The 23,551-nt window shown below is 50.0% G+C and overlaps 1 protein-coding gene across 3 annotated transcripts in view; it reads left to right on the plus strand.

The window, feature by feature from the left end:
- Window positions 1-23,551, plus strand: part of PKNOX2 (PBX/knotted 1 homeobox 2) — a 257,613-nt gene that overhangs the window by 191,189 nt on the left and 42,873 nt on the right. For all 3 annotated transcript variants that reach the window (XM_003796767.3, XM_003796768.2, XM_003796766.3), the window contains 2 exons: window positions 2,851-2,990; window positions 18,982-19,153. In XM_003796767.3, the coding sequence (XP_003796815.1) occupies window positions 2,851-2,990; window positions 18,982-19,153 (312 nt within the window). The remainder of the gene's footprint in view (window positions 1-2,850; window positions 2,991-18,981; window positions 19,154-23,551) is intronic.

Raw genomic sequence — 23,551 nt, forward strand, 5'->3', positions numbered from 1 at the left:
AAAAAAAAAAAAAAAAAAAGAAATAGCTAAAGAAATAGGTTAGTGAATGAATGAATAAACATGAGGATCACCAGTCTTGAGGGTTCTTTTGAACCCACCTTCTTTCTCTTTTGAAAACTGGAACACTCGCTTCTACTTTCTTTCTTCCAATACTTCTTTATTATTATTATTATTATTGGGGATTCACTGAGGGTCAAGGATCCAGGTTATACTGATTGCATGTGTTAGGTAAAGTCCCTCTTACAATTGTGTCTTGCCCCCAAGAGGTGTGTCACACACTGAGACCCTGTCCCCCTCCCTCCTTCTCTCTCTGCTCTCCTCTTCCCCCACCCCCATCATGTACTAGTTTATTAATTGTAGTTCATTAATTCCTCATATCAAAATTGAATATGTAGGATTCATGCTTCTCCATTCTTGCAATGCTTTACTAAAAATGTGTTCCACTTCCATCCAAGTTAATACAAAGGATGTAAAGTCTCCATTTTTTTAATGGCTGAATAGGATTCCATGGTATACATATACCATAGCTTGTTAATCCATTCTTGGGCTGGTGGGCATTTAGGCTGTTTCCACATTTTGGCGATTGTAAATTGAGCTGCAATAAACCATCTAGTGCAAGTGTCCTTATGATAAAAGGATTTTTTTCCTTCTGGGTAGATGCCCAGTAATGGGATTGCAGGATCAAATAGGAGGTCTAGCTTGAGTTCTTTGAGGTTTCTCCATACTTCCTTCCAAAAAGGTTGTATTAGTCTGCAGTCCCACCAGCAGTGTAAAAGTGTTCCTTTCTCTCCACATCTCTTCCAATACTTCTTTAATACTCATGAACCCTAAAAGGGTAGCAATTTGCTTACTGATGAGAAAATAGGAGCTTGGGAAAGTTCAGAGATTTGCCAAAGGTGAGAGGCTATTAGAAGATTCCAGCAGTTGTCCGGTGGCTTCAGGGCATCAGTGATGCCCCATCTAGCTTCATACCTACTGAGTCTAGGAAGGCTTCCCACTCCAACAACAGTGGGGAGTTGAAAAATGATGCTGTATAGAAAAGCAGATACATTTCTTATAATATCAACCTTATTCACCAACCATCATTCATTAGTTCATTGATTCAACAAATATGTATTGAACACCAACTAGTGCCAGACAACATGTATTCTGAGTCCTTGGGATATACCTGTTACAAACCCTCCTTGAGTTTAAGTTTTAGTCGGGAGTGGAGCAAAAATAAATAAGCAAACTGATGTACAGTCTATGGTCATGGTAAGGGCTATGAATACAAACACGACAAGAGGCAGAGCAACTATATTTTACACTAAAAAGGTGGCATCTGAGAAAATACTAGGTGAAGAGAAAGATGTGCACATGTCTTGGGACTATTTGCACCAGTGATGATGTGCTGTATTCACAAAAGTATACGTTTCCTTTTAGAAAGCAGGGACCTAGATCATGTGATGAGCTTTCTTGATGTAAACTATCTGATTCTTTCAAGGCGTTTTCATTCATGTATTCACTCACTCATTTTCTTAGCACATACCCGTATTAAGGATCAAAGCTTTTCATTTCGTACATGCCAGGTGGGAGTCAAGGATGAACGAGTGAATGAGGCCTCAGAGAAGCCAGACAGGCACAGGGACAGAGTGTCCATCCACAGAGTGCCAAGAGCTACTGCAGGGCATGTGCGGGGGCTGGAAGAGAACAGCTCAGGTGTATCACCGTTCTCACTTTTAGGGATCTATTTGACTGAAGGAAATATGATGTAATAGCATTACATTCCATAATGATGGTTCCAAAATTTCAAAACCATTGGACCATCTCTTTAAAAGATATCTTTTATAGATAGAAAGTCCAATATATAATATTAAAAGGAGTTGCTCTGGTTGGCACAAAATTGGAGGCCTCAGGACACCTTCAAAAACATGTAACATATTATGAAAGACACTGCCCTAAATATTTGCTATGGCCAAGAACAAGAATCCATCCATTGTTCACTAAAATTTGTTTGTCTTCAAGTGGCTGGGTAAGCCAGATTTGGAGCGCTTTTTAGTCTTTAGTCTATGCCACAGGAACCTTTACCTCTGGCTTGTGTTGAAGGGGATAAATAAGCCTTCGCCCAAAGGAGAACTGATTTGGCTACATTTTTGCTGTCCATCAGAGTCATCAAATCATTTTTATTTATTTATTATTTTCTTTATTTATTTTTGAGACAAGGGTAACTCTTTGTTACCCTCGGTAGACTGCTGTGGCATCATAGCTCACGGCAACCTCAAGCTCTTGGGTTCAGGCGATTCTCTTGCCTCAGCCTCCCAAGTAGCTGGGGCTACAGGGACCCGCCACAACGCCCAGCTATTTTTTCGAAATGAGGTCTTGTTCTGGCTCAGTCTGGTCTCAAACCCTCATGAGCTCAGGCAATCCACCCACCTCAGCCTCCCAGAGTGCTAGGATTATAGTTGTGAGCCGCCACACCTGGCCTCATCAAATCAAATTTATTATAGTTTATATGACTCATAAGCACAATTTAAAGGCTTCATCATATTGTGTTTTTCTATGTCTGGGCTAAGGTCACCATATTTGCATTAAGAATCATCTCTTTCAAACCCACACCATGTGGTCAGCTGGGCATCAGCTGGTTTTGAATGGTCCTGATGTGACTTCTAGAATGTTCTCATTTGAAGAAAGTCCTGCTGCCTTTCTCTCACTGTCGCACATGTACGGATGGACATTGTTGTGTGCTCACAATTCTCGTGCCCTCGTGCTTTTATCCCAGCACGCCACAAGCCAAGGTAGACCTCACACTCCAGCTTGGGGCCTGGCACCCTGCCCTTGCTAACACACTCCTCCCCTTCCTTCTCTCCACAGATGACAGCAACCGCCCAGCCACCCTCCAAGGCCCAGGCTGTCCATATCTCGGCACCCTCGGCTGCTGCCAGCACACCTGTGCCCAGTGCCCCTATCGACCCCCAGGCCCAGCTGGAGGCTGACAAGCGAGCTGTTTACAGGTAAGAGACACCTCAGAGTGTGCAGAGCTCCCGCAGTCCCAGATCAGCAGTGAGGGATGAGCATGACAGCCTAGTGTGGGCTTGGAAGAGACAATGGGATAGCCATTCTCTTCAGCCTCTTTTTTCAAGTCAATCCAAAAATTCCTCAGCTGGCCATAGCAGAGCTGACTCCAGCTTCCTAGAACTATGAGGAATAGGAGACCCAGATGGTGTCTCCCAGGAGCGCCCCTTCCCCTGTCAACTGGGGAGATGAGCCCTAAACAAGCATCAGAAACCTTCAGTTCAGCCAACAGGCAGCTGCCTCCAGGCCCTCTCCTCATCCGGTCTCCCACTGTTACCCTTACTCTCTCAAGCCCACCAAAGCACTGGACATCTGGCTACACCCTTAGGACTCGGCAGTGCACAGCTTTAGCATGCATGAAAATCACTGAGAGCTTGTTAAAATACATTGTCTGGGCACTGGGCTCAGCATGCGAAGCTCACCTAAGTGACGTCAGTAGTAGATCGAGCTATAAGAAGAGGGATATGAATTTTTCTTAAAGCGTTCTGAGCAAATCTGATGCAGCTAGTCCTTGGACCATCTTTGACTCATGGTAGCCTTTGTTTTTTTAGCAATAGGTGTTGGGTGTGACCGCATAGGTTCTGGCACTCTCCCCCAAGATGGGGCACCTGCCGCACCCAGGGCTGGGTCCTGGATGTTGCAGAGGGTGAGGGTGGGGCTCAGATAAATGTCTGTCTGCCTCAGTGAACTCCGGTTCTGTGTATGTAGTTGAGAAGGAAGATGTGGTCACCTGAGAATAGTTCTGAAAGAAGCTCCATCAGGGAGTTTAGTCATCATTTATCCATTGGGAGGCCACCCCAGGACGAGATGCTGGAGTCTCCACTCAGCACTGAGATTGGACCTGGCTCACGGTCACTTGCATGAGCTTTTGTGGTTCTCATGCATCAGCACTCTTGGCTCACCTCTGGCTGGAGGTACACAGAGCAGGTGCTAATGCCCAGAACACGTGGAATGATCCACCAAGACAAATGAATAGGAAGATTGGTTCCTCTCTCACTCCTCCCCCCACCACCCCACTGACAATGCCTTTCTGGTAATGGTGGTGATTAGTGCTGTTATTATCATTATCGTTGGCATTATTTTTAGTTACTCGGATAAGCTGAATGCCTGTAAATATCAATAGTTGGGAGTCCCAAGCAATGGGTCCTGATCCATAGATCCTGGTAGCAGGGGCCTTCTTAGGTCTGGAGGAGGATAAAACACAGGACCTGGCCACCAACTGTGTGCAATGCACAGGCCGAGCCCCACTGCCTGCTGGTGGAGATCACTGCCTGGGGCCCCAGAGTACCTATCAGGCAGACTCTTGGGGGGTAAGTCAGCTTCCTCCAGGGTGGGACAGGCCCCCCTCCCCTCCTTCCTTCACACTCTCTTATTGAACTTACCATTAGAATGTGCCCAACTCCAGGGAAAAGAGAGTGATGTGAGAGGGTGAAGGAATAGACTCTTCCCTTTGTCTTTCCAGGAACCAGGAGCTATGCCCACAAGGAACCCGCACTGTGTGCTCAGAGTAACAGGGGAGGCTTCACTGAGGAGGCAGGATTTGAATTTGGTCTTAGCTGAATAAAGAGACCCCACCAGATGGAGAAATGGAAGTGGGATAGGACCTTTCAGGAAGAGCAGAACCTGTGTGTTCCAGGCATAGCCAGTGCCCAGAGCAGCTGGGTGTGGAGACAGGAGCCTGCACAGTGACCGGTGAATTAACCTGGTCAATGTGGTGGGCTTGTGCTTCTGTGGAGAGCTGCAGAAGGCAGAGGGCAGTAACATGGCCTCTGACAACCTCCTGACAGCCTGATGACTTGAGCTGTGTTCACCATACTCGATTTAGGTCATTGCTACACCAAGCATGGTCCATGGACTAGCAGCTTCCTGTCACCTGGGAACTGATTGGAGATGCAGAATCTTAAGGCCCACCCAGAGCCAAGAATTCCTGATTTGCACTTTCACAAGATCCCAGGGGATTCATTTGTACCCTAAGCACCTTCTCAGAGCCCTGGGGGTGGGACCTAGGTGAGCTTAGATTGTAGTCTAGAAAGCCCCTCAGATTAGCGGTACAGCAAAAGGATTTTGGAAAGCTGGGCTGCAGTCGTACTTCTACCATTGACTGGTCTCTCTGAGCTTTAGTTTCATGATAGAACCTAAGCAGCAGATTTGATAAGAATGAATGAGAATTAATTAGGGTGATGAGTACATTTATAGCCCCAACTCAAGCCGGTAACAAAAACATTGCACTCCCTTAATATTTTGAAATTAAACAACAGCAAAAAGAGTTAATGAGGCAGCCGTGTGAGCAGGTGGTGTAACGGCTGCCACCAAGCAGGTAGGTTTCCTTTGTTCTGTCAACGAGATCCTGGGCTCCAGAGTCCTTCCCAAGACCCGGGCTCATACCCTACCCAGGCCAGATTGCAAAAGAGGTGGGTCCCCACCCTCATGGGAGCTGTCCACCATGGTGTCACTTAAACTATGGCCCAGATCTTCCTTCAATCAACACTTCTCCCCCTCTCCTTACTCCTGGGCTTTATTTAGCTTCTCCCACTGGGTTGACCACCCCACAGCTCTTGACATTTGCTCAAAGTGTGTCTGCAGCTGTCTGACCTTGGAGAGGAAATCCCAGCCAAATGTGGCTGCCCCAGAACTCAGGACAGTGAGCTTACAGCCACCTTGGGCCCGGCTTCCCATCTGTCCAGCAACCCTAGGGTTTTCTTCCATAACCATACCTCTCCCATTAGTACCAGCCATTGCCTGGGGATGACCAGGGAGGGGGCTCGGCCTCCTGTAGGGTTGAGTAATGTTAACTAGATTCGCCTGCCTAGGGCAGCCTGGCTGTTACAAAGCACATTAGGGAGTCCTCGTTTCATGTCAATAAGTATAACCAGACCCTTTCTGTGGTGATTAGTGCCCCAGCACTGACTTTTGGGAGGCCCAGCCTTTCCCAGAACCATAGATGAAGGAAGGCTGGGGTGGCCCTTCATGCCTAGACCCCTGCTCAGTGGCAGAGGGGCAGTGGGACAGAAGGAGAGGGAGCCTGCCACCCCAGGGAACCTGTTTGTGTATGAAGATGCATTAATGGAATGTCCTGGTTCCCTTCTGATGTGGAAACTATGGGAGTAGGGGAGGAGTGGAGGGCTGAGTCTGTCTTTAATTGGATCATACCAGAGCATCATCTAAGCTTATCAGCCAGACAACCAAGAGCTCTTGCTCAAATTCATGATTCCAGTCTAATCCAAGCAGATCCTGTGATTGGATGCACATCGTGGGTAATTATGTTTGTGGCCCAGGAGCAATGCTGAGAAGGGGTCTGAGGACTGGATGCCTGTGAGGAGGGACCACAGGCTGGGACCCAACTCTGTTCTCACTTTCCCCAGCCCCCTCCCCAACCCTGACATTTTCCCCCAAAGAAGTTCACACTTAGCTTGAGCCCCAACACCCCCCCTGCCCATGCTGGTGACCAGTGGCCAGGTGTTGCTGTCTGGGGGTGAAAGGGAAGGTTGTTAGGAGCACAGAGACAAGGGTTAAGAAGGTGACATTAATTCAGCTTTCGCTCACTGGCTATCCCCCACCCCTCTGGTCTCCTTCATTCCCTTTTGAAGTGAGTGGGTTCCCATGGAAACCAGGGTGTCCTGAGGAGCAGAGTAAGGGTCTAGGCCTGGCAGGACTGGTAGGGGGGGAGGTAGACTCTTCTCTGCTAAGGTGGTGGCTCTCCCAAATCTGACTCAATGCACTGAGAACCCAGGAAGTATTGAAAAGAAAAGGCTGGGCTGGAGGCATGAATGGTGAGGAAGTGGCATGAGCAGGTGTGCTTTCCTCTCCAGCAGGAGAGCCAGAAAAGGGAGCTGCAGCAGCAGGTGGGTACGAGGAGGCAGCTCTGGGCCCTGCATTTCTCCTTTGAGGCATAAGCCACTGTTAAGGGTGTTCACATTTGTGCTAACACTGTTTCCTTCCTGCTCTCCCTGTCGACTTCATGAGGACAGGGTCCAGTTCTGTCTCACTCAGGGCTCTCTCCGCAGCACCTTCCCCACACCTTAGAATAGGCAGCTTAGGCAAAGTTGGTACTGAAGTCAAACCTTGTGGCATGGCGTCATTAATTAGGCCAGATCCCACAAATATACCGTAGTTCTAGGTTGATGTGCTGGCAAATGGCTCTTGGGGGGAGGGGAGGGGAAAGGTCTGATTTGTGGCATTTGCTGATTTTTGTGGTGTCCGTGCTCCCACCATGGCTCTTGTGATGCCACTGAACAGAGTTGAATAGAGAGGTGTGCAGTTGGCTTTCGCCAGGCTGAAGGTACAAACCCCACAGTGGGAGCCAGGTCTCTACTGTCAAACAGGTGAGCTGCTTCTTTGGAATGGTCCTACGGAGACCTCTGGCCGCGATCCTACATTCTCAGTCCTCACTGTCCTGTCTGGTCTACCCCTGGCTTTTAAATATGAAATATTCTCTAAGCAAATTAACACTTAGAGCAGTGGCTGCTGTGGAGTCGGTGCTTCCTAAGGGTCTGCAATGATGGTTTCCCACCTGAACGCCACAGCGGGAAATTTTCTCCTTCTTAGACTCCGCCGAGTCCTGGCTCTTTCCATCTGCTTTGAGCAAAGCCCCGCCTTCACTCCCAATTCTTCACCTTTTCCAAGTTGCTTCCAACCCTTCCTTGGAAGTTTATCAGTGAATGAACTCCTCCCTGGCAGCTGCAGAAACCCTGCCTCAGACCACTGTCCAGCCCCTGCAGTTTCTAGAAGCCTGACCTTTCTGTGCTGCTGAAATGGTTTCTCACTTCAGTCTCATCTCCTATGCCAGAAGCTCAGCGCTTCTACCCCGGAGACCTCACACTGAAGTCCAGCTCTAGTTTGATAAAAGCCATATGCATTTCTGAAGTCCTGTTTGTATCACACATGTTTCTGTCTATCCAGACTGAGTTCCTCTAGACTCCACACTTATTTGGGGAAGGAACAGGACAGGGCAGTGGGCAGTGTTCAGATCATTCCTTTGAGACTGTCCGAAAGGCCACCGAAGTTCTGTGCTTGATGCTGACAGTCCTGTAGCTAGAGGTGCGAATGCCGCTGTGGCAGTGCCAGGCAGCGGGAAATAGAATCGTGTTCTAGAAATAGACTTGATGATAACCAGCATTGTCGCTTGGAGCAAATTAATCTCTCTGAGCCTCTGTTTTCTCAGCTGCAAAAAATAAAACTATAATAGTTAGATTAAATTCGATAATACATGATCATATCTGATGCGAAGATCAGTGTCTGTCAGATAGACCAGGGTGTTTTAAACAGAGGGGCCAGATATGATGATTTGGCCCATCCAGGACATGACAGTCTGATGCTGAACTCCAGGGAGATGGGATTCTGGTTAGGAACACAAGCCGTTGGACTTAGGTTGCCTGTTTCTGGCCCCACCGCCGGGCGCTAAAGCTTTCTGTGCCTCGGTTTCCTCATCTATAAAATAGGAATAAAAATAGAATAGTCTCTTCATCAGGATTGACGTGAGATCTAAATGAGGTAACACATGTAGAGTGGTTGGTCAGAAACCTGGCAGGCGGGTAGCAGGTGTCAGCTGCTATAAGATGCTTGGGAAAGTCTAAGCAGACAGAGGTGGTGAAGATAGCAAGGAAGTGGTGAGCGGCAGGGCTGGACGGGGCTCCCAGTCAAGTGGTCATCACCCCACAATTCAATTAAATATTTACTGGGCTCCAGCTCAGCGAAGTGTGCACGTGTAAAGTGTCGTATCAGGTTCTGAAAGGGGTTCCGTCCAGGAAGCGGAGGGCAGACGTAGCAAGTAGGTATAATACAAACCGGCACATGGATTTGACTGCAAGGCTCGGGCCCACCGTGCAGTGTGGGAGAGCTGGACTGCTTTTCCCGAGGGAGGTGTAGTGACAGCCACACTGCCTTTCCTGGGACTGGGCTGGGAGGAATCCCCCCGGGTTTGGGGCTGGCAGAGGGACTGGGTCCCGTTGGGACTGTCCGCTTTAGCAGCTGCCTGGTCAGGGCTCTGGGAACTGGCACTTCCTAATGAAGTGTCTTTGAGGGAACTCTTCCACCCCGCGACCAGTGAGTGTTCTGGCTCCAGTGAGGTGACCCTGGAGCTTAACCCTCTGCCTTCCCTGGCATTTTGCTTGGTCATTCCTGGCATGTGCCGGGTGAGGTGGCCTGGGAATCGTGAGGGAGAAATGCATCCATTCCAGGCAGAGAAGTTCGGACCAGATGCTTCGTGCCAGGGACTCTGAACTTGCAGGTGCTATGGGCCCAAGCTGTGTCCTTGGCTGGGCTCTGTGGGCTGGGGTCTCTGAGAGGTAACACTTCAGCTGTTAACGGTAGTCAGGGGGGTGTGAACCTGCTGGAACCGTAATCTGGAAAATGAAACCATGCTCAGGTTTCACCCGCACCAGGCAAAGCCTATTCCTTGCCCTTCCTACCAGCATCAGAAAGCCCCCGCCCCGAGTTCTGCACGTGCTGTGGGCGTGCTGAGAGCCTGCAGCTGCCATGCTCAGGGAGCAGGTGTGGAGAGAAGCAGTGGGTCCTGCTGCTTCCACAGCTCACCGGCCCGGCCTAAGTGGAGCTGAGTAGTCCAGGGATCCCGCTGAGATGAGGATCATTGATAAGAGATCCAGGTCTGGAAGCCCAAGGACTCTCCTGCTCAGGAGGTTATGTTAGGATTCAATGAGATAACAATGTTAACAACCAGGAGTCCTTGGCACATAGAAGGCCTGCAGTGAATGGGACCTGGATTTGTGAAGAAGCACTGCACCGAGCCATCTCCCTAAAGGGAAGCCAGAGAGTAGGGCCTCTAGCTAGTGCAAAGAGGGTGGGTGGGGTGATGTGCCGATGGCTTCTGGTCTGAACCAGATCGCCCCCTCTTTTAACCATGTCACTCACTCTTTGCTTTCTCAAACCATGGCTGAGTGTAAAGAATCTAGACTAAGACCCATCTGAATTCTGACTTTACCACTGGGCAAAGCATTTAACCTTCTTAGGCCAGCTTTCCTACCCCACAGGGTAGGCATCAAATGAGGAAATGAAAGATCTTTAAAAATGTTAAACCCCTCCGCAAACACACAGAAACATTGTTGCAAGAGGAGGCTCTTTTGGAAACCTGTGGGCTAAGGCAGAGGTTCTCCTGTGTGGAGATGGTCTTGATGCACCAGGGGTGATCCTGGCAGCTCAGTTCTTCCAGTCCGGGATGTGTATGACTCAAGAACAGCAGAGGAAAGAGAGGAGGTTGAAGTGATTCCAACAATGGTTCAAATGCAATGCATGCAAGAGAGAAGACCACAAGATTTGGAGGTGGGCTACCCAGATTTAAATCTCAGCTCAGTCACTTCTTAGTTTGGTGAAGTTGTTTAACCACACAGCATGTCATTTTGCTGATCAGTAAAAGGGAATGGTGAGGCTGTTGGGGTGGCACGTGTAATTTTGTAATTTCCAAAGTACCACTAAATGTGTGTGCCAAGTGTGTTTAGTCCTTGCTGGTGACAAGGCAAAATGGACAGAGCTTTCACCCTGACGCCAGCCTGTCGTCCTTTCCCTTTGCGCACCGGCTAAATTTCTGAACTTGAACAGAGACTCTGACTACCTCTCACGAGCTGCCTACTTTCAGGAAAGACCCTGGTCTTTTCTGTACTTGCAGTCTCGCTCCTAACAGTGAAGAGGCTGGAACATGAGGTCCCTACAGGCCTGAAGTTTGTGGTTCTGCATATTTTCACCCTTACAGACCAGCCTTAAAAGTCACCTTGTTGTGATTTCACAGTGATTTTTTTTTTAATGTGCCAGGAGTGGGGTATGTGTGTGCGGACACGCGCGCGTGTGTAGGGAGGGGTGCAGAGCAGACCATGATCCGCCCTGGGCCCTGCACTTACCAGGAATGGACCTGCCCACCCACCTGGGGGAGGAGAGCTGGGCTAGAGCCCAAGAACCCTAACAGATGCAGTTCCAATTTAGCAACAAGAAGAAGTCCTCTCCAAGGCAACCCAGGCGAACATACCGCCCACTGGGCAGGACTAAAAATACACCCACATGGTTTCAACGTCACACCTGAAGTAAAAATACACCCAACCAGGGGCTGCTGGCTTGTTCTCCCCACCTCACTCTGTTCTCTCCATCTGCTACCGCCAAAGAGAGGAGAAGCCAAGGGCTGGGCAAGCACCTTTCTTCACACCCTCTTCCCTCCCTCCAGGACCTGGTCACCCCCTCCCCTCACACGCCCAGCAGAGCCCCCATGAAGGCAGGTCCCTTTGTAGCAACCATGGCTCTAAGCAACCAGATTGCCCAATCTGATCTGAGTCCCTTGGTGCAGGTGGGTTCTGAGCCTGAAAGAACTTCACGATTGTGTCTCAGAATCTTCATTACCACAGTCACTGCTTACTTCATTCATTCTGATTCATTGCTTCATCAAAACTTTGTTGGGCCCTTGCAGTGTGGGATTCCTTCTAACCCTTGGGAATTCTAAAAGAGATGAGGACACAGACTGGGGGCGGAGGGGCTCACCGTGTAGGGGGAGGGTGGGTCTGTGCACAGACCACTGTGACTAGTAGAACTTAATAAGTGCCATAAGGGAAATAAAAATGAGTTCCTACTGGCAGTGCTTTCTTGGTTAAAAGAAAATGAGGTTCTGAGTTCTGATAAATTTAGTCTCTCCTCTTTCTGGGCCTCTATTTGAATTGGCACGGGAGCCTGTTTCCCAGCAAAATGAGTCAGTGGAATGGGAATATAAATTTATTAGAGTGGATGGTGTTAATGTTTCTCTGAACAAAAAAAGGTGCCCACGTACCCACCAAGCCAGGGAGAGGGAACAAGCATTAATTGATAGCTTACTAAGTGCCAGGCCCTCTACACGTTTCTTTACTTAATCCTCACAAGACCCCTACAGGAGGTGCTATCCCTGTCGTATAAAAGAGAAAACCAAGGCTCAGAAAATTTGATAATTGGCCCAAAGTCACAGAGCTGTCTGACCCCGGCGTCTGCGTGTGTTTCCAGACTTCTCACCCTAAATCGTGAGAGTGGTCAGGGAGACACCCGACCAGTTTCTGTGATAGCTCAGAGGAGGCCCTGGTTTCTGTTGCTGGAGAACCCCATCAAAGGACTTCCGCAGGAGAGATGGCATTTGGGGCTGGATTCTGAAGGTCATTGGAAGGGACGCATAGGGAACAGGGGTTTAGGTGGAAGGAGCCACAGGAGGCAAGGCTGAGGCAGAGGACAGCGCCAAGGCAGGCATGGGAGCTGATGTAGGGGAGTGGTGATCATACAGGGCTGCAGGGCCTCCACTGTCCCTCCAGCCACCACAGTACTTTTCCACTGTGTCCATCTAGGAGAAATACTGAAAAGAGGCTGAGGCCCCCTGGTGAAGAGCCCGGGGCGCTCATCTGAGGAGTGCTGGCTTCCTGTCCTCAGTATCTTGGAGAAATTCCACTGTTCTCGAAGCCACTTGGTTGGGGCCTTGTGCGGTGAAAAGATGTCCAGGAAATGGGTGGGGAGGGCTGGGTTGGAAAGTGGCTTCTAGGGAATATAGTCTCTGATTCTGTGAGCCTTGTCATCTCTGGGGAACTAGAAATAAAAGGTAAAAATGCCAGTCCTCTGACAGTTTCCAGGAAGGCTGGCCTTTGGCAAGGTGATAGCTACCATGTGCCCACAGGGGTAGGCTGGGGACCTGGGGACCCCTGCAGCCACACCTCCCCCTCCTCGCTGGTGACCTTCTCATGTCCTCTGAGCAGCCTGACCGCGACCTGGCCTCTGGTCCTGCTGGCTGGCCACTGCAAATCTCCCCCTAGAAACTTCACTCTCTTCTGTACATTCCACCCTCCAGATCATCTGTCCTCAGAAGGACTTGGAGGCTCCATCTGCCCTGTCCCTACTAGAAAAGGCAGGAGGGGCTCTGGGAGGAGCGGGCGGTGACCCTGGGCCTCCCTGCACCCAGCCCCCAGCAGTGAGTGTGGGCTTTGAAGGCAGGTGCAGGGGCTCCAAGGGCAGTCACAGGGGAGGAGGTGGACAGCTCAGGCAGGCGGCCACACACTTGGCTGGACCTGTAATTGAGGTCTGCAGTCCTGGCCAAGGTCACAAGGGAAGGGATGGCATGGCACGACTGTGAATCACAGGGTTTATCACCCAGAAAGGGAATGTGGCACTAACACCTTCCCTTGCCTGTGACCATCCTTGGGTACCCCCCTCCCCAGCAAAGGTCTCTCGTCTTCTGCATCTCGTGGCCTCTCTGAAGCTCTATATTTTTGTATTCCTTCTAACTTCTTCTGTTTCTGCTTCTGTTTCCATTTCTCTCTTCAGCAGGAAAAATGTTTTAAATTAAAAAGAAAAAGAAAAACCCAGGTTGTTCAAGAAAGAAGGAAGGCAAATGGAAAAAGACCCAACACTCTTTTTTTGAGTCCATTTAACAAAAAGAAATGAGCTGTAGCCACACACGGGAACTTGAAGTTAGATTTGAGTGTAGGAGTTGCCAAGGAAGTTGTGGCCTCCGTCCAGAAGGTCTTTAAAAATGTTAGGGAAACCTGTCAGCTCCATTTACACTAGGAACATCTGTCTCGAGATGAGGACGAAGGAAATGGGCTTTGTTGCCTCTTGGCCACCCAGGACGCTCTCAGAAGCCTCACCAGGGTTGGGAATCAGTGATGGAGAGGGTCTCAGCCTGTCTGTCGCTAACAGAGAGGGTGGTGGTGACCTTCGCAAAGGGCTTCAGGAGCACCTTACCCTGTGGCTCCCTGGGGTGGGGATGGGGGCAGCCACACACACCTTGGCCCCATACTGGGCATTCCAGGCCAGCGAATTTGGGTGATGTAAAAAACACGAAGGCAGAAATGTCAGAAGTAATTAAACCAAACGATGGCTTAAACCCCTGTAGAAATCAACACATCCGGTTTAATCACCTTCTTAAGCTAGCGCAGGACTGCAATTCTATGGAGAGGGGTTCTTTATTTCTTTGGATCGTTAACAGGAACTGCATATCTTGAGCTTGATTTTAGTCCAGATGCTCCCGGGGAGAGGTGATGGGGTGGGGGGTGGCGCTCAGAAAAGAGAAAAGAAATAATAAAATGTTGTTGGAGATGATCCCTTCTTCCCCTCTGCCCGAGCCGCCGAGAGCTGAGCGCTGCTCTCCCTCCCTCCTGCCTCTGTCCGCACTGCACTGGCGGTGAGGCGAAGGCGCCCGCCCTCCCAGCACCCAGGCGGAGGCACAGTGCTGAATGTGCTAAATTAGGCCATTAGAGAAATTCATTTCTCTTTATTAGTCTGTGTCAAATCCTTTTTATTAGTGGCTGGAAACGACCTCTCTTCTGCAGTAAAATGTCATGCCAGTTCACTCCTTTTATTTGTTCTGCACTGACGAGGCTCAAACTCTCGCTGAATTAGTGCAGTGAGATTTATTTCCTCCAAATTTTGAACGGCTTAAGAGAGATTGAGGTGGAGGGGGCGGTCACATGGGAGGTGACATGGGGGGAGAAGAGCAGAGAGGGGATCTGGGAGGGAGAAGGTGAGCTCTTATGGAGGTCAAATGTCCTCGGCTTTTTGGAAATAAAGTCTAATGACCATCTCTCATATCCTGTTCATCGCCTTCTGGGGACTGAGTTGCCACACTCCTGCTTGTAGCCCCCAAAGGCTATAGACTAACAGGGGAAGAGAGCCAGACTGCAGGAAGAAGAGCTCCTTAAAAGCCATTTTCTGCTCAGACAAACTGAGGCTCAGGGAAGGCCAAAGCCACACATCTAACTGGAAATCCTTTTCCTCACTCCCCGTCCCCAGTTCAGACAGGCCGTGCTGTCCTAAGTGGCTTAGAGGCCAGCCATCATGGGCCCTATTCAGGGGGATCCCCAAACCGGCAGCAGAGGCTGCTGGAAAGGACCTCTCGATGGAGGCTGCTGGCCTCACCCCCTGCTTTATGGGGTGATGCTGGAGGGGAACTTAGAAAATATAGGTCACCCCTTAGCTGTCATAGACGGGGAAACGGAGGAAGGACGGGAGACTCTCCCATGACAGGGCGGGGAACAGCCTTAGAGAACCCAGTACTATGCTGCAGCCATGGAACCCAGATGAGTCCATGGGAAACAGAGCCGGTCTTCTCCAGGGGCAGTGCAGTGTCTCAGCAGACCCTGTGCTCCAGGTAGCAAGTAGAAGGTAGCATCTGGGTTTATCAGGTGATTCAGGTGGATAGGAGAGCATGAGAACCAGAGGCAGCTCCACTGTCGATGGCTGTGGTTCATAGGAAAGGCTGTGGGTCAGATTAGTCCATCTGAGCTCAGTGGAGCCCAATAGGGCTCTGGGATGGGTGGAAAGAAGCAGATACAGGAACCTCGGAAAGATGGGGCATGAGAAGGGAGGCTCCAGGGGCTGAGGCTGCCACTCACTGCCCTCCCTTCCTGACTACCAAGCCTCAGGTGAGGGGAGAGAGGAGCTGAGGCCACTCCTGTGAGGTCTGCCCCATGACCCATAGACTCCAGTTAACTTGGAGGGAAGGGTGGGCATCAAGTTCCCTTCTTATGAGAGACAGCAGGAGCCCTAGGTATGTAGCCCGTCAGCACACATGAACTCATGCTAGGGTTACCTGACACCGGCCAGGGAATACAGAGCAGACCCGTGCTGTGGCTCAGCACAGCAGGTGTACCTGGCTCCCCAGTGCACGTGACAATGACCGCTCCCTCCCACCGCCCAAGCCCAGCCCTGTCCAAGGCCGGTGAGCACCTCATTACCTGACTCCTGCTTCCTCCCAGCCTCATATCCTTCACTCTCCTCCTATCTGCCTGGCTGTGGCCACACTGAGCTAGTTAGATTTGGTTCTAGAAATATGCCAAGCTCATTCTCTCTCCAGTGCTTCCCCTCCTCTCCGCCTGGAATGCCTCTCCCTGAGCTCTTTGCACGACTGCGCCTCATCATCTGAGGCTTAACATAAATGTCACCTCCTCAGAGAGGCCTTCCCTGACCATGCTAAGAAAAGCTGCTCCTCCCTGCAGGGGCAGGGACAGAGCAGAGGAAACCACCCTCCCCTCCCTACCCTTAGTGCTAGTAGCTGGAGGACTCAGTCACAGCAGATCCCTCTTTCCCACCCACCCACGTGCCACTCACTCTGTGTACACAGAACACACCACCCCAGCACACAGACTGCACACAGCTAACACATGCACATGCTGTGTTCACAGCACACAAAGCTGACACCGCTGTCGCATACACACAATCCATGTGTGCATATGTGTTGTGCTACATAAACACAGCACCAGGTGTGCAAGCAATGAAAACACACAGGACAGCACACAACACTCACACCCTTGCTCTGATCGACAGCCCGCATTCAACCTGGTGCACAGCACACCCATCTAACCAGTGAGAAAGGAACATGCAGTGACCATGGCTGCCGCGGGCTTGGGACGGGGGCTGCACCCCCCCCCCCACCTGGCACGAGGCTGCGGATTATTAGTTCCTGGTAATTTAGTGCCCTTGTACAGAGTCGATTTGTGCCTTTCATTCCTAATTGATCTAGTGGCTGTTTAAATGGCAGCAGGCATCTGTTGAGAGTAGGAAGGTTCATAAGGCGCAATAATTCATAACACCGTCTGGAATTTGCCTTTCATGTCCCTCAGCTAAACCACTGCAGGGCTCTGCTTAAATTACAGCCACCGAGGCTTTCTTTGGTATTCCACTCAGGGCCAGGAGAATCTTGCATTAAACTGGGATCAGGTTAGATTAGACTATAATATGCTGCAGTATTAGTGGCTGCAAATGAAGACTTACACTGGAGTTTAACCCCTTCACCTGGGTTTTTCTTTGTCTTCAGCCGGATGGCTAAGCCAACCCATTCTTTTCCCTGCCAGCTTTCTTCCCGGGGTTCCGTAGATCTTCTGGCCATTTGGGGCTGCCCATGGGCCACGCTTAAATATTCTCCTTTTTATCCTGCAGACTTCACCTCCAGCCTGCAGCGTTGGGCCTGGGAGTTTATGCATCAGCTTCCAAAACAAGGGCCAGTCTGAGAGTGTCCAGGGACAGACTCTGCCAAGCTCAGCAGCTCATCTGATGCAAGGATTTATCTCCCTTTATCACCCACTACCCCTGAGCCTGAGTAGAAAGATTTGTAAAATGTGGGTCTGAGTGTGGATGGGGGTTAGCACTTTCTGTTTTTTTGCCCAGAATTATTAAAATTCCAAGACAGGACAGCCCTTTACAAATGCTTTGTAGGCTAGATGGTCGGTCCTACTCAGTACATTCAATCCTGGCATGCTGGAGGAGAAAAGCAGGGTCTGTTTTCCTTTTTAGGACTTACCATGTTCTCCCATATGGTAGCCCCTAGCTACATGTAGCTATCTACAGTTAAATGAATTAAAATTTAATTTAATTTTAATAACATTAAAAGTTCATGTCCTTATTACAACAGCCATATTTCTTTCTTTTCTTTTTTTTTTTTTTTTGCAGTTTTGGTTGGGGCCGGGTTTGAACCTGCCTCCTCCAGTATATGGGGCCGGTGCCCTACTCCTTGAGCCACAGGTGCTGCCCACAACAGCCATATTTCAAGGGTCCATTGGCCTCACATGGCTAGTGGCTACCAAACTGGGCAGTGGAGATGGACGAACATCCCCTCACTGCAGACAGTTCTATTGAACAGTGCTGGCTAGAGTGTCTCCTTCAGCAGAGATCTGGGGACCAGTTCAAAACACATTCTTCCTCCTCTCCCAGCAAATGAGACTAAATCAAAAAGAAAAGAGCTAAGTTTTATGGTCCCAGGAGTCTGAGAAGACAGTCCAGAGAGGACTGTGCAGATGCTTATCTGGAACCACAGGGGAAGGGAAAGGGACTCCCCAGAATCTAGCACCTCACCCATCACATGTGCTGCAGAAATAAATAAGCCACACGTTACACATGCGAATAGGCCTGCACACGAAAGTACATATCTTCACCAGATATTAACCGAGATCCACATACCTTTGCTAGACTTTGGACATACCGTGATGAATAAGGTGGGCCAGATTCCTGCTCGCATATAGCTCACAGTCTAGTGAGGAAGGCAAAGGAGAAAACCAAAAACTCAGGGGCGATTAGCATAAGTTTGGTGGGGGGACATCCTGGAAAGCCCAGTGATTTGGTGACAGCTGAGCCAAAATAGAGTCACGTAGGGAAGCACTTGTCTCACACATGTATGTCATAGGACTGAACACTCTCACACTTTTTTTTTTTTTTTTTTGGCAGTTTTTGACCGGGGCTGGGTTTGAACCCACCCCCCCCGGTATATAGGGCCGGTGCTCTACTCCTTTGAGCCACAGGCACCGCCCAGGCACCAAAATATTTAAGTGCACACTATGAGCATTTGAGAAGGCTTAGGGATACCGTGATCCATAGGTCAGGCAGAGTCTTGGAGGAAAACAGTGAGACAGTGAACCAATAATGAAGGTGTGATGATGGAAGGGTACAGGGAAAGGTTACATGCGTAACTGGGGTGCCAGACTTAAACTGAGTCTGCCAACAGGCTCAAGACAGGTGGAGACATCTGCCCACCAGATGTGGACGAGTATTTAGGTTCACAACCCTTCCCCACCCCCCGCATACACTCACAAACATACAAGCATCTGTGCATATCTGCTGCCTTCAGCTGGCTCCAGACAGCCAAAAACAGGTCTGCCTAGCACAAAGTTCATGTCCAGGACTTTTCTAGATACTTCCCACGTTTCTATCCTGGGTTGACCCTGAGCCAGAAACAGACACCTCCTTCTTTGAAGGGTTGTAACCCATCCTCTCCAAATATCCAGGCAGCTCATCTAATCAAAGAGAAAATGTAGGCACCCAGGGAGCAGGGACAGGAAATGGTGCCATCCTGGCTGACCAAGGGGACTGGGGATGTTCTCAAGGAGTGGAACCTTGGGACAAGTGACGGGGATGTGGGAGAGGGAGCCTGGTGGCTTCTGAGCCCAGCTAGCTGCACGGTCTCTTTGTGTGCACATGTGTGAGCTCTTAATGTCCCCGCAGGCACCCTCTTTTCCCGCTCCTGACGCTGCTGTTTGAGAAATGTGAACAGGCCACGCAGGGCTCTGAGTGCATCACCTCCGCCAGCTTTGATGTGGACATCGAGAACTTTGTCCACCAGCAAGAGCAGGAGCACAAACCCTTCTTCAGCGATGACCCAGAACTGGACAATCTGGTAAAGCCCCTCCACCTTCTACCCTGGCTAGAGTCTTCTTACCCTTCAATCCCCTCCAAATGCCCTAGAAATGACCCTATCATTCAGCAAAAGTTTGCGTGTTCAGCATGGGGCATGCACTAGATGTGCTATACTGGCAGCTAAGAACCCTTCCTAACTTCCTTAAACCAAGAGTTCCATGGACAGGCTTTGCTCTCCCCATGTATGCCCTATTGCTACCCATCTCTTGTAATGCAGAAAGGAAGGAAGGACAGTTGTAGCAGCCGGCATGGGTAGGGTAGCTGTTCTGAGGCCTGGAGTCCTGGCAGTTAGCAGATCCGTCTTGGGCTACTCAGAGAGGGGCTGGTGTGTAATGTCATGTGGAGGATGTGGGTAATAGGCATGTTCAAGCCGGTCAGTAGAGAGAAAAGCCTGACATAGTCATGTTGTGAAGACCAGCACAGGGCCTGCCCATTTAGGGGACATAGGAGATCAGGCTCCCAAGCCCAATTTGTCACCCAGATTATCACTACAGTTCTATAAAAACCATATTCCTAGGCCACATCACCTGGAAACTGTGGTTTTACTGGTTTGGTGAAAACCCGTGAATCTACATTTTAAAAAGTTTCCTGGGTGGTTGCAATCCTCAGTCAGGTTTGGAAACCACTGGGTTAGAGGACACCTGCGATTCTCCTCTAACTCTGGGAATTCTGTGGAGAGAGGACAATAGATGGCCTGCTCGGCCTCTTCCTCACCCGAGTCATCCTGGAATTATTAACCCCAATTCTCGATTTTTCCATGGGTGGATTACCCAGATTATGCACGGTGAATTTGGCAACTCTGGAAAGCTGTCCTCCTCAAATTGATGGATTAGAGTGCTGACCTTTTACTTCCAGAGTTTAGCTGGTACCTGCTCCCAAAAGGGAAACAGAAAGGGAGAGAAAGAGCACAGATGTGCACACACACACACAACACACACACATGCATCTGCAGAACACGTGGAAGTGACTTTGGTATTATTTCCTGCTGTGAATTATCCACACCACTGCTTCTCTCAAGAGTTGAAGATGGTACTTTATGAAGTCCAGAAGAGCTGCCAGGAGCACCTACCCTGGACTGAAATGTGTAAAGTGTTGTAATGGGCTGGTGTTTAGAGAGCAGAGCAGGCCTCATCTAGAGGATAAGCACCCGCCGCTGTCAGGAGTGTTTAGTGGAGGCATCTATGAGAGCCCCACACCCACCTCTGCTTGTCCCTGGGTCTCCCTCTCCCTGGCTGGGAGTCAGCAGCCCCACCTCCTGCTATCTCGCAGATCCCCTGAGACAGCTTCCCCACGCACGGCGTCCAGTTGGTCAGATATTAACTGCAGGCTCTTCTGGCCCTGCCCTGGTCTTTGGCTGATCAGAATCAGATTAAAGTTGGAGAGCAGATCCTCAGAACCCAGACCCATGACAGCCAAGGAGCCAGCAGATGAGGCCGTCATATTTGTGGAAGCTGGACTAGACCTTGGGGGCCAAGGCCCACTCCCCTTACGTAGCACAAAAAGAAACTGTGGCCTGAGTTAGTAAGGAAGTGCCTAAAATTAGACTGAGTAATGTGAAATAATTTAAACCTTCTTAAGAGGTAAGAGTCTTAGGGAAAGAAACTTTAAATGCCGTGCCTGCCATCACCTGCCAGTGAGCTATGAAGACCCACCAAAGGCAGCCCCCCATTCTAGCACAGCCTGGAAAATAGCCAGGTGGCCAGCTCTGTGCTTCTCCATTGCCACTCTGCCTGGGCTCTCAAGGTTCTGTTCACTTAAAGAATCGTATTTCTTGAATCGATCCAGTAGAACCTGGTTGAGCATCTGCTATGCACCAAGCCTGAGCCAAGGGCATTGATATTGGAGAAGCCACCCTAGGGCCCAGGCCTCGGTGTTCCCTGGTCTTCCATCGCAGGTGACCCTATCCACCTCCCCATTTCCATGTGATTGGAGTGGCTTTCCACCCTCCCAGTGGCCATGCTAGAGTGTCCCTGGTTAGCTCCCCGGGGCAGTAGTAGTAGGTGGAGCAAGCCTTGCACGTTCCATCTACTCAAGTGGACCTGATTTATCCAGATGATTTAGCTGCAAAGACTGGTTGATGATTGGTTAACTGATTGATTATATAAATGGAGAGATTTGGAAGAGCGCTTAGAGGCAAAAGACCTGACCCTAGCTTCACCCCTTACTCTGGGTGACTTGGATGACTTCACTCCTCTGAAGCTCAGTTTCCTCACCTGTAAGCTCTACTTCACCTAGCTCATGTCATCATAATACAAAACTAATGAGATGGCTCATGGAAATGACCTTTAAAAATGCCTGGCGTCCAGAAGGTTAATCTTAAATGCAGCGTCTCTCCCGAAAATTGTCCCAGCTTTCCAACCTCGCCGCTGGAGCTGCAGAAGAGGCTATGTGGCCAGGATCCTGAAACTTTATTTGGGGAGTCAACCCAGTGCCCTTTGCCACAGCCTCTCCTGGTCCTGTGTCAGGGTGGGCGTGGGGAGATAAAGAGGCCCACCAGCCATGATTGGAACGAGAATCATGTAGCCAGCACAGCCGAGATGCACATAATTAGAAATTAGAAAAAGGTCAGATCGCGTCATTATCAGCTCAATCAGCTGCCAAGTGCCACAGCCAGTTAATTTGGCATCTGTATTTTTTACAACCCCGCACACGTAGCCCAACGGACTGTAACTCTTTATCCGGACAGATATACTGCGCAGCCGAGCAGGGACATAAAATGAGAGACCCCAAGCAAATGAGCTGAGATAATTGAGAGATTTATTTTTTATATATATGTGTGTCAGGGCGGCTTTCCTTTGCCCTTGAATATTGACTTTCATGGGCAGGATTGTCAGGAGGGCACTTGGGTCCCCCTAAAACTTTGTCCCCCTTGGAAGTTCGCCCCCTCCCCGGGGCCCTCAAGCCCCACCAGGGTCCTGCTTTCTCCCCAGCCTGCAAGCCCATGGTCTCTAGCCCCACCGAGCATGGAGAATCCTCCCCATCCCAGCCAGCCACCCTCCTCTTCCCCAAACAGATTGCCTTTCTGTGCACCCCACATTCTCCCAGACCTGCCCCAAAGGTCAGCAAGAGGCACTCAGGCTGTAGATCTCAGAGGGAACCTCCTTCCCCTTGCTAGCCAGCTGCTCTAGTTACTGGAGGAAAAACAGAATCAGAGAAATCCCAGAACTTAGGAGGGAAAACACACCCTCAGGGAGCAGCAAGGCCTCCCCACCCACTCCCCTCTCATTTTTTACCTTCAGACATAGGTCCGGAGAAGCAGGTGACTTGCCAGGACCTGCTGACTCCCAGTTTTGTGCTCCTTCCACTGCCTCATCCCGGGACTCTCCTCCCTGATGGTATCAAAGTCCTCATATACAAATGAAGTGCTGCGGTCAATACCGCTCCCCCTGGCGCCCACACTCCGACCCTCTCCACCTCCCCATTTCCACCCTCCCAGTGGCCATGCTGGAATGTCCCAGGCTAGCTCCCCAGGGCAAGGTGGGCTTTGTGGTTCACACTCTCTACTCCAATTCCCGCAGCCACCGGCAGCCACCAGGTTCTCACCAGGCCTGTTTTACCCAGCCCGTGGATCCCCTCCTTGGGCCCAGCAGCCTCTGACTGGCAGTTGGTAAAGTTTGTAAAATTTGCAAGTTCCCCAAACCCCTTTGAAAGGTAAAAGCTTTTTGTTTTATAAAATCTGATTTATGGGCCCCCAGTGCAGGGCCAAGGTTTTATATATTATGCAAGATTTCAAACTGAGGCCGTAAAACGTACGGTTTCAGTTTCATGCATGGAATTTTTTTATGTGTAAATTTTTTAACATTTATGGGGCACGTTTTAATGAGACTCTGGTGTGACTCGAGGGACAGATTATGGCTGCCTGACCGCAAAGCCAGCTCTAAAACAGGGCCCCCCAGACCCCTGGGCCCACTCTGAAGAGGGAGGGCCAGAGGCCAGAGGCTGTGAATAAGGAGGCCCACGACGAAATCAGGCCAGAGCTCTGGGCCCACAGAGACCCTGGGCCAGCCCCATTCAGAGAGGTATTCACTTCAGCCTTCAATCCAGACCCTCTTTGCCTCGACAGGAGCAGATAGTCCCACAGACACTAGGAACAGGAAAAGAAATAAGAATCATCAGTGCTCGTAATAATTAACATTTATAGGGCACTTGCCAGGTGCCAGGTACTGTTCTTAACACTTTACATGTATTATCTTATTTAATCCTCTTTGCAAACCCACAAGGCACATATTACCCTTCCCCTTTTAAATGAAGCAATTGGCTCGGTGCCTGTGGCTCAAGCGGCTACAGCGCCAGCCACATACACCTAAGGTGGCGGGTTCGAATCCCCAGCCCGGGCCCGCCAAACAACAATGATGGCTACAACCAAAAAATGGCCAGG

The sequence above is a fragment of the Otolemur garnettii genome, unplaced genomic scaffold (assembly GCF_000181295.1).
Source record: "Otolemur garnettii isolate 467f Iridium unplaced genomic scaffold, OtoGar3 scaffold00108, whole genome shotgun sequence".
In the NCBI taxonomy this organism is placed as follows: domain Eukaryota; kingdom Metazoa; phylum Chordata; class Mammalia; order Primates; family Galagidae; genus Otolemur; species Otolemur garnettii.